Raw genomic sequence first — 11,334 nt, 5'->3', positions numbered from 1 at the left:
GACGACAGAGTCAGGCAACGCCAGGGAATCAAACCCCGTTCTCCCCGCAGCACCAAGCCGAGGTCGCCGTGGAGACGGAGCTCTGAGTCAGAGCCCAACAGGTTCCTGGTGACCCCTGAAGGGTTCAGAGTCCAGAGGTCTTCAGCTGAGGCTCTGGTCCAGAGCGTGCTGCTGCTGTCACGGGGTCCAGTCCCTCTGTGGGTTCTCCGACGATACAAACGCTACGTTTTAAGCTCGTGCACGTTTCCGCACGTGAACGACTTCATGCCTGTCGACGCTTCAGACTCGTGCATGGTTCAGAAAATGTTCAACAGCGCCCCCCCCCCTTGGGTCACACTTTGCGGTGGGGTCGCAGAATTCAGTGTCACACCGGAACCGGATTTGTAGAAGCGTTCTGAGACCAATGCGGAAGTGCTGCGTGCATAGAGCCCATTCAACCTGTTGACCACTGATTGGTCAACGAGCAACAGGTGAGCAGCCTCACCCAGCCCCAGCGTCCAATCAGACTGACTCTGGGGGAGGCTGCTGAGACCAGACGAGACAGACAGACAGACAGACAGACAACTCTCTACACAGTCAGGAAGTTAGCATTTTGCAACTTATTACTAAGCCCAGTTGTACTATGTACTATGCAGGGGGTCTTCAAGGAAAAAAGGTTGGGAACCATTTCTCTAAGGGGTCCTGCCCCCTGACGTGGGCCCAGTCTTCAGTCCCAGCAGGTCTCTAAGGGGTCCTGCCCCCTGACGTGGGCCCAGTCTTCAGTCCCAGGTCTCTAAGGGGTCCTGCCCCCTGACGTGGGCCCAGTCTTCAGTCCCAGGTCTCTAAGGGGTCCTGCCCCCTGACGTGGGCCCAGTCTTCAGTCCCAGGTCTCTAAGGGGTCCTGCCCCCTGACGTGGGCCCAGTCTTCAGTCCCAGGTCTCTAAGGGGTCCTGCCCCCTGACGTGGGCCCAGTCTTCAGTCCCTCCCGCTGGCTCTTCCTCAACTCACTGGTGGCTTGGGGGACAATAAGCTCTGACCTCTGGAGACGTTTCCTCCAACACGTCACAACAACAGTGGAGTCTCCATTCACCTCTTCATCAGTGTGTGGAGGGAGGATATTACCACACAACAGTGTCTCAATCTGTCAAATCCTTCCCTCTTTGTTATTCACATTATGTCTCCTCTTTGTGGATCCAGTCTTTACTAAAGGCCTTAGCTGTTCAACGACCCCATAACAGCAAGTTAATGAATAACCATTTGACCCAGTTATAAGATAACCTAAAGTAAATGATTAACTAATATCACTGACTATTAAGCCCAGTTATAAGATCTACACCTTAAACATTAGAATTATATCAAATTTAGAGCAGTGAGGTACTCTGTGATTAAAATCAACTTATTATTTGAACTGATTTAAAACAGACATAATATACTACATGTGCTTATGAGATGAGCCATGTATAATCAAATAAAACAAATCCCTATACCACACATATGGGTTAACATAAAGATGTGACATGCATGAGCATAATGACAATCACATCACTTATACTTAGAGAATCAGTGTGTGTGTGTGTGTGTGTGTGTATGTGTGTGTGTGTGTGTGTGTGTGTGTGTGTGTGTGTGTGTGTGTGTGTGTGTGTGTGTGTGTGAGGCACGTTTTTCTCAGGAAACAAAAGCTTTAAACCCAAACCAAAGTCACATGACATGGAGTTACTTCTCTCTTTCTGGAGACAAAGAACAACACCTTTCAAACTAAACTAACTAAATAGCCAGACGATATTATCACCAATACATATTGGTGTAATGTAATTGACAGCATTTATTAGTTTATCTATTACACATATTAGCTGGCAGCTAGAGTTGGCAGCTAAACTAGATGAACAAATAAATGCTGTTAATAGGATTACAGCAACAAACTACATTCAACAACCTACATGTTGCTGTAAAAACATGCTATGAAACAAAACAAATGAGAATACACTACCTTCTAGTGTACAGCTTGACCACTCCTAGACATGTCCACTACCTTCTAGAGTACTGCTTGACCTCTCCTAGACATGTCCACTACCTTCTAGTATACAGCTTGACCACTCCTAGACATGTCCACTACCTTCTAGTGTACAGCTTGACCACTCCTATGTCCACTATGTTACCTGCTGTATTCTACCTCTGTATGTTTATCTTTGTGATACATGTTGTTGTATCTATATATGATATATGTTGTATCTTTATATGATTTATGTTGTATCTCTATATAAATTCTGATCTTTTTACAATATATGTTGTATCTTTATGATATATATGTTGTATTTTCAGATGATATGAATAATCATGTGGCGTGTGTGTGTTTGCGTCCTTGAGTCTGTTTGCAAAATGATGGCAACTGATAAGATTAGAAGAAAAACATTTCCTGACACTGATGGTACAGACTGCAAGCTGATGATTGGTCAGAGTTAAAACACGTGACATGGTTTCTCCAGCTGATATAGCGGAGCTGAATCCTGAGAGCAGAAGCAGTGGAAGCTGTCAGAGAGGAACCATGGACACCATCTCTGAACCGTACCCTGGACTCTCTGAGGAACCTGAGGACACGTCTTTGGACCGGAGGGAGACCAGCCAGAGAAGATTTGGTAGGTGCCCTTTTTTGAGCATTTAAAATAAATGAACCAGTAAAATAAATATTTTCATGTATTATGTTCATGTATTACTATACTACTGTCTGTGTACGAATGTGTTACTGTATAACGGTATGTGTGCTTATATGCAGGGGTGCACATAACTGGTACGCAAGTACGCATGCGCGCCCATAATCAGCGATGCGTAACGTCACTTGTGCCACTACAGCGCTTTTGCGTAACTCACCGTCAGGTCATCAAAACAAAACTACACGTGTATCTTGTACTTCTTCTGTGTTTCCCCACCTGCAAAAAAAAAAGGCAAACGGAGCCGCTGTGTGCGCTGTGCACCGCGCGCACACTGGAGAACTGCGCAAAATCAGCTGGTCGCAACGTCTGTTACTGTGAGACATCCTGTCGCTCCGTGGCAGTGACGGACCAGACCACCCCCCCCCCCCCCACCCCCACCCCCGGTCAACAATCCTGCCCGACCGCAAACAAACACGCTCCACCCGCCCCCCGTCAACAATCCTGCCCAACCGCAAACAAACACGCTCCCCCCACCCCCGTCAACAATCCTGCCCGACCGCAAACAAACACGCTCCACCCGCCCCCCGTCAACAATCCTGCCCGACCGCAAACAAACACGCTCCACCCGCCCCCCGTCAACAATCCTGCCCAACCGCAAACAAACACGCTCCCCCCACCCCCGTCAACAATCCTGCCCGACCGCAAACAAACACGCTCCCCCCCCCCCCCCCGTCAACAATCCTGCCCGACCGCAACCATCAATCAATCAGAGGGAGACAGCAAGTGCAGCTCGCAAGCGACCTCCCACACGAGCAATGGAATCATTTGACTTTATTATATGCCTTGTGATAGGGTTGCCTTGTGACGTGGCGTTTCATCGGTACATTTATTTTTAGAATTTTAAATTGCTGCAATAAATGATATTTTTAACATGTCTCTGTCTTTGCTGTTTAAATCTAACAATAGTCTACGAGTAATATATATGCGGGAACCACTGTTTTTGGGGTATTGCGAAATTGCACCAGCTGGACATTCAGTGGTATTGGATGACGTGTTTTAATAAAACACATCCAATACACGGAATGTCCAGCTGGTGACTCCACTGAGGCTATAGCAATGGGATCTTAGAATGCATCTTAGTGCTCTACGAGTACCCCTGGAGCCGTCGTTAGCTACAAGGGTTTTAACGATGTCGTTATGTAACGATGCTTTCTGGAAACGGTCTGAAAACTCTGAAACTCTGAAAACTGTGTTCTTAATTCAACACGAGAGCCACAGTACCAGTCATCACTTACTGAGGTGTTCTCAGTAGAGGTCTTCAGATGTTTCTTCAAGACGAGGGATTCTGCAGTCCGTAGGGAGACTGTCTGGACTGTGAATTATAGCCGCACAGTATGAATATATATATCTGTGTGTGTGTGTGTGTGTGTGTGTGTGTCCTATTCCTGAACAGCTCTGAAGTCCTGCAACATTGTCTTTCTGATCTTCGGACTACTGAGTATTCTCCTCATCGCCCTGCCCTTCAGTGAGTCTAAATCATATCATCCTGAATACAATTAAAATAATAATAGAAGTAAAAATATAAATAGTATTATTGCTATTATTATTATTATTATTATTATTATCATTATTAATAATATTTAAAGCTGCGAGCAGCATTTAAGGTACCAAGCATAAGCCGACCAATAAACCATCAAACCTAACCCTAACCATTAAGACCATAGACTAACCCTAACCATAACCTAACCCTAACCATAACCTAACCCTAACCATTAAGACCATAGACTAACCCTAACCATAACTTAACCCTAACCATAACCTAACCCTAACCATTAAGACCATAGACTAACCCTAACCATAACTTAACCCTAACCATAACCTAACCCTAACCATTAAGACCATAGACTAACCCTAACCATAACTTAACCCTAACCATAACCTAACCCTAACCATTAAGACCATAGACTAACCCTGCCCATAACCTAACCCTAACCATAACCTAACCCTAACCATTAAGACCATAGACTAACCCTAACCATAACTTAACCCTAACCATAACCTAACCCTAACCATTAAGACCATAGACTAACCCTGCCCATAACCTAACCCTAACCATTAAGACCATAGACTAACCCTAACCATAACCTAACCCTAACCATAACCTAACCCTAACCATTAAGACCATAGACTAACCCTAACCATAACCTAACCCTAACCATTAAGACCATAGACTAACCCTAACCATAACTTAACCCTAACCATAACCTAACCCTAACCATTAAGACCATAGACTAACCCTAACCATAACTTAACCCTAACCATAACCTAACCCTAACCATTAAGACCATAGACTAACCCTGCCCATAACCTAACCCTAACCATAACCTAACCCTAACCATTAAGACCATAGACTAACCCTAACCATAACTTAACCCTAACCATTAAGACCATAGACTAACCCTAACCATAACCTAACCCTAACCATTAAGACCATAGACTAACCCTGCCCATAACCTAACCCTAACCATAACCTAACCCTAACCATTAAGACCGTGACGCAGACCATAAACCTAACCCTAACCTAACCATTAAGTATAACCTAACCTAACCTGTAACCTAACCCAAAATGGCCAACTTTGACGTCACGCCACGGACACTCCCTTCAACTTAGTCACAAATTGTACAGCGTTCATTCAGCACCATTTCTTGACTGTACTGACCAATTTTGAAGCAGATCCGACACGTGTCCTGTGAATTTCATATTCATAACTATTACGGTCTCCGCAGAGCGGAAGTTTGTTAAAATTTGATGATTTTGAGCCTGTGGTGGCCATGTTGTTTTGTCAGTCGACTTCATTTTACTTGAGCAGTTGGAACTTTAGGCCCCAACAACCACTAAGTCGGTCCCGCTCAAATCAAACATTGCGTCTATGAACCGTGGTGATTTTAGTGACAGGCCACGCCCATTTAGATGCCGCGCCCTATTTGAAAATATGTCAACTTTATCTTGTTCAGAATTTGATTCTGAACAACTTTTGTATTGGAGTCAACATCATAGGAGTCCAACTTGATGCTGATATGAGCAATTAACTAATTTTGCGGTTTAAGCCACACCCCTTTTAGAAGTCAATGGATCATTGGTGCTTTAAACTTTATTGTACAGACTAATCTTTATGTCAGATTGAAGATAATGGTCCATAGATTATATGGGCTAAAGGACCTAAACCTGGGATCCTTAGGCAATTTACTGTTTTTAACTAAATTCAAAATAGCGGCAAATCTGGAAAGCGGAAGTCATAGGTTCTTGAGGCATATTTGTTCAGCATGAGGATATGCATGTGTGAACGTAAGTTTCATGAGTGTAGGTCAAACTGGTTATGAGATATGCTTGAGCAAAGTTTGCATTTTTGGACAGTTGGTATAGCGCCACCTTTGGGCCAATCAGTGTAATATTTGCTATATCTGTTAATCTTGGGTCAACCTCTACAGTTGCAGTAAATTTCATAGAAAGTGTGCGAGCAGTTTAGGCTGTGTAAGTCAAACGTGTCGGAATAATAATAATAAAACTAATGATTACAATAGGTTGCCTCACACTTTGTGCTTGGCACCTAATAATAATAATAGTTACAATAATAATAATAAAAACAATAATGCTTAATTATTATAATAAAATTATAATGATAATAATTAGTATGAATATTAATTGTAAATTCATGTTTTCTTTCAGGGGGGATGGACTTTGTGTTTGATTGGCTGTGGGTCCTGTCATGTTTAGAGATGATGTCATTCTGTTTTGGAGCTCATTTCTTCTGTTCTCTTCTGTCCTGTCCTAGACTCAGCGACACCGTGGACGGAGGGGAGAGAGCACGTAATGGATGAACTCGGTAAACACCTACGTAGCTTATTTTTCTGCGTTGCACTAGTTTCAATTTGAGCTTCTAAATGTATTGCATTCTCCTCCACAGGGCCAGTTCTAGCTCTTTGGTAGCCCTAGGCGAGATTGAGTTTTGAGGCCCCCCCCTCCCCCCTTCCCATAGCGAGCGGAGCGTTGCCCTGTTAATTAACATTACTATAATAAACATCACTGAAGACACATATTAACTGATTTACCTTTACGTTGCTTAGCAGTTTTTTTACCCATAAACATACATAAACAACCTCCATACATAAATTAAAGATGCTCAATAATATTTTACATTAAATTAACTATTAAAAAATAAGCAAAAAGGATCAAGTCTAATAAATTGCACACACAAAAATGCTACAAAGAATGTTCAAGGATATTTAACAAATTATGACAACTGTGCAAAAGCTCTTAAGCACACTGTAAGGACACTTTTATGTGTGCCAGTTTATGACCCATAAACTGGATTAACTATACACTCAAACTACAAACAAAAGTGCTATTATGGATACTGTACGTACCACTACAAAATTAAAAGAGAGAAGTTCTTTGCCTGTCTCAAATTCTAATTTAACCGTTGTATCTGGCATTTCTATTCAGAGAATTAGAATTTGACTCAGTTCAGAGAGAGGTGACATGAAGGATCAGTTGTCCTTTCTCCTGAAGGTGCTGGGCTCTGCAAATATTGAGTTCATCAGCCCCTCCCCCCCCCCCCCACACACACTTATTGAAAAATTATTTACAAAAATCATCAATTAAATCGAATAAGTAAACGCGTGGCTGAGGGTGCGCCCTAGGATGATCATGTTTAATAAACATGTTTTATTTCGCTTGTTTAATTAAATTAAGATTAAATGTAGATACTGCTGTGATATTCAATCATATAGGAAAAGGTAGGTGAGAAAATTGGGTCAGAATCTTCTGGGTCGCCCTCTAGTGGACAGGTATTAGGAGAGAGTGAAGGGAGTGTCTGATGGTGCATCTCTAGATACGTGTTGTAAACGTTCATTCATCTCATCCTGGTTTCTTCTGGTTCAGTGATGCCCATGGAGGAGGAGGCCCCCAGCATCATAAATTTACACTCATCTACCCAGCGATTGCCCGTGGGCCAAACGACCCGCTTCACCTGCAATGCCAGTGGCACGCCAGAGCCCACCGTCGAGTGGCTCCACAATGGCAGGCCCCTGGAGAGGAACGGCACAGACGGCCAATCAGAGGCCTGGGTGGAGAGGGGGTTCCTCTTCATCAGAGGGGTGAAGTATGGCGTGAACACAGTCTGCTGCATGGCAAGCAACAGCGCTGGCACGGCCAATCACACCGCTGAGCTGCTTGTCTATGGTAAGATCTGGATCCAAGAAGAGATTGTTGTTGTTGATGTAGTCATAACATTGTTTATGTATTCACAACATTGTTGTTGATATATTCATAACATTGTTGTTGAGGTGTGTGTATATATATATTTAGAAATGTATATGTGTGTATATATATATATATATATATATATATATATATATATATATATATATATATATATATGTGTGTGTGTGTGTGTTTGTGTGTCTATATGTTTGTATGTGTACTTTTTTTTTATTGCCACTTGTGTCATCCCCTGCTTTACCCAAAACGTAGTGAACCCAAAACCGTGATGTGAACCGAACCGTGAATTCTGTGAACCGTTCCCTAGTTTTAGTGGATGTCATGACGTGGAAGAGGTGTTTTTAAGTCCATTGATGTTAAGCTTCTACTGGAAGCAGACAACCAGCCATGTATGTTGTCTAATTGAACCTAGCCTCAAACCACAGACCCATTCTCAATAACAAAACAAACTATAACTCAGATGTGCAAACTTAATGGACAAGTGGAAGGATAGTGAAATAGGACACTATTTATAGGACACACACACACACTATTATAATCTCAAATATACACCACTATACTCATACACACACTATTATACTAATTTTACATGTATGTATGAGAGTGTATAGTCCTGTATATGAGAGTATAGTTGTGTATTCAAGAGAATATAGTTTTGTGTTTGAGAGAGAATAGTAGTGTGTGTGGGAGAGTATAGTAGTGTGTGAGAGAGTACAGAAGTGTATTTGACTGAAACGGGTTTGACAGAGTTTCACTCTGGAATTTCCAGCGATTCTGTTATGCTGTGTTCACACCAAAAAATGGTTTGGTTGCTTGTTTGCGTGGTCGCCTGAGTTTGAGAGTGGCTTCCTCTTGTGACCGCCCTGTTTCTGTCCTGCCAATTCATTCTCAACCTTTGGTCTTTACTTGTTGTGGAAGTACCAGAGACGTCAGAAAAACCGACACGGTCCTTTAGGATTCTGCAGGATTCGCAGTATTTTGAGCGCCAGGAGCTATACCGCTTCTTCTTCGCCAATCATGAACTGAGGAATCAAACTCGCTCCAATTTCAGTTAAACCCTCTCACACACACTTCTGTACTCGCTAACTGCAGCGCTAACGTCAACGCTAACTGCAAAGCTAACATCAACTCTAACTGCAGCGCTGACGCTAATGTAAATGCTAACATCAGTGCTAATGCTAACGTCAACGCTAACGTCAGCGCTAACACTAATGTCAGTGCTAATGTCAACGTAACATCAGCGCTAATGCTAACATCAGTGCTAACGCTAACGTCAGCGCTAACACTAATGTCAGTGCTAACGTCAACGGTAATGTCAATGCTAACGCTAACGTCAATGCTAACTTCAGCGCTAATTCTAACTTCAGCGCTAATGCTAACGTCAATGCTAACATAAACACTAATGTCAACGCTAACTGCAGCGCTAATGCTAAAGTCAATGCTAACTTCAGCGCTAACGCTAATGTCAACGCTAACTGCAGCGCTTACGGCAACGCTAACTGCAGTGCTAATGCTAATGTCAATGCTAACTTCAGTGCTAAAGCTAAAGTCAGCACTAATGCCAACGCTAGCGTCACCGCTAACGTCAACGCTAATGCCAGCGCTAACGTCCATTATTGTAGTCCACTATTGTAGTCCATTGTTGTAGTCCACTATTGTAGTCCATTGTTGTTGTCCATGAGGGAGAGAGAGAGACTAACAAAGACCACACTACCCTCCACCACGTGACTTTAACCAGACTCCTCCAGAGTGGTGTGATGTCCACTGATTGCTCAACGAGCAACAGCTGAGTCAGAAGGCTAGAGCGAGGCCAACTGAAAACGAATCCGGAATGAAACTAAAACTGTGATTCTGAAAAAAGTATGAATGTGTCTGAAAAAGTATGAAAATCTACAAATGTGTAGATTTGTTTTATTGTTTGAACGATGGTAAACGGTAATGATGGTCATTTTAACCAAGTTATGAAGTCTTAAGTTGTTGAAGTGTTGAAGAGGATGAAGCATGAATCAGCATTTTTTGAATTTTCCAATGGAAATGAATGTGGGAATTTTGGGTGAATAACCTGGAATATCTCGGCAATTATGAATAATATCATGTCTTGTTCTCCCGTCAGATGCCTGTGAACTCACACTGGACCCAAACACAGCCAACAGACGACTCTCTCTGTCTGAGGACAACAGAAAGGTGACGGTGGTTAGAGCGGACCAGTCGTATCCGGATCACCCAGAGAGATTTGACTACTACCGCCAGGTGTTGTGTAGAGAGGCTCTGACTGGCCGCTGTTACTGGGAGGTAGAGAGGAAAGGAGTTGTTTTTATAGGAGTGACATACAGAGGAATCACAAGGAGAGGACGGGGTTTTGACAGCGTGCTTGGAGGGAACCACAAGTCCTGGAATCTTAATTGTTATGATGATCGTTACACTGCCGTGTACAACGGTAGACCGACAGACATACGTCTCGCCCCCGCTGGCTCTACCAGAGTAGGAGTGTATCTGGACCGGCCTGCTGGCACTCTGTCCTTCTACAGAGGTGTAGGAGGGTCCTCAGACACACTGACACACATCCACACCTTCAGGTCCACCTTCACCCAGGAGGACCTCCTCCCTGGGTTTAGGGTAGTGTTGGGGTCAGTGTCTCTGTGTCGGTTGTAGAAAGAAAAAAAGAGCGGCGGGGCGGGCACACACACACACACACACACACACAAAACAAGTTGTTGGGGGCGGGGGGGGGGGGGTTACGGTCCACGTAAGGTCTGTGGGCTTAACGGAGGCGTTCCAGGCGCCTGTCACCCGGAGCGCGTCTATACGTTGACTTTGTACAGATCGGCGCCGCCCCGTCTCTTTTGGCGTGAGCGCGGCTTTAGGCTGATCACTGTCGCGTCCACGCAAATCTGATAGGTCAATGAACAGTGAGGATAGTTGAGATTGTCATCCCTCTCTTCGCCCCGTTCCCCAAACGTGACATACAAAATGTCCTGGAACCAAAGAGATATTTAGAAGATATAACAAAATAATAATTCTGAAGCTCCGCCACCAGGGGGTGCTGCTGCACCTGCCGCACCCCTACTTCCCACGCCCCTGTCTCTCTGTCTCTGTCTCTTTTTCTCCCTCTCTATCCCTCTCGCTCTTTCTCTCTCGTCTATCCTCTCCCTCCGTCCCCGCCGTCTCCCTCTCCCCCTCCCCCTCCCCCCCGTCTCCCACACCCCCTCCCCCCCCCCCCCCGTCTCCTGCCCCCCCTCCTCCCTCTCCCCTCCTCCCCCCCCCCATCTCCCCCTCCTTTTTATGGGGCTTCCTAAAAGTTGATGCTGGTAAACCATGAAAGGAAGAGACTTTTAAGATCTTCCATAGGGTTACCTGAGCAGGTTTTATTAAGATTTCATTTTTAATTTGAAATGTATATTACATACCTATTGATGGTAAATCACA

The 11,334-nt window shown here is 44.0% G+C and overlaps 1 protein-coding gene across 1 annotated transcript; it reads left to right on the top strand.

The window, feature by feature from the left end:
- Positions 1 to 2,408: 2,408 nt before the first annotated feature.
- On the top strand, positions 2,409 to 11,076 carry LOC311370699 (uncharacterized protein). The gene is made up of 5 exons (XM_084489033.1): positions 2,409 to 2,612; positions 4,081 to 4,152; positions 6,461 to 6,511; positions 7,570 to 7,869; positions 10,022 to 11,076. Exons 1-5 carry the CDS (start codon positions 2,450 to 2,452, stop codon positions 10,558 to 10,560), a joined length of 1,125 nt encoding a protein of 374 aa, XP_084345159.1. The 5' UTR covers positions 2,409 to 2,449; the 3' UTR covers positions 10,561 to 11,076.
- The last annotated feature ends 258 nt before the right edge of the window (positions 11,077 to 11,334 follow it).

The sequence above is a fragment of the Micromesistius poutassou genome (genome assembly GCF_964030765.1).
Source record: "Micromesistius poutassou genome assembly, contig: SCAFFOLD_6257, whole genome shotgun sequence".
NCBI lineage: Eukaryota > Metazoa > Chordata > Actinopteri > Gadiformes > Gadidae > Micromesistius > Micromesistius poutassou.
The sequence above is the reverse complement of the archived record's forward strand: the minus strand, read 5'-3'. Positions and strand labels throughout refer to the sequence as shown.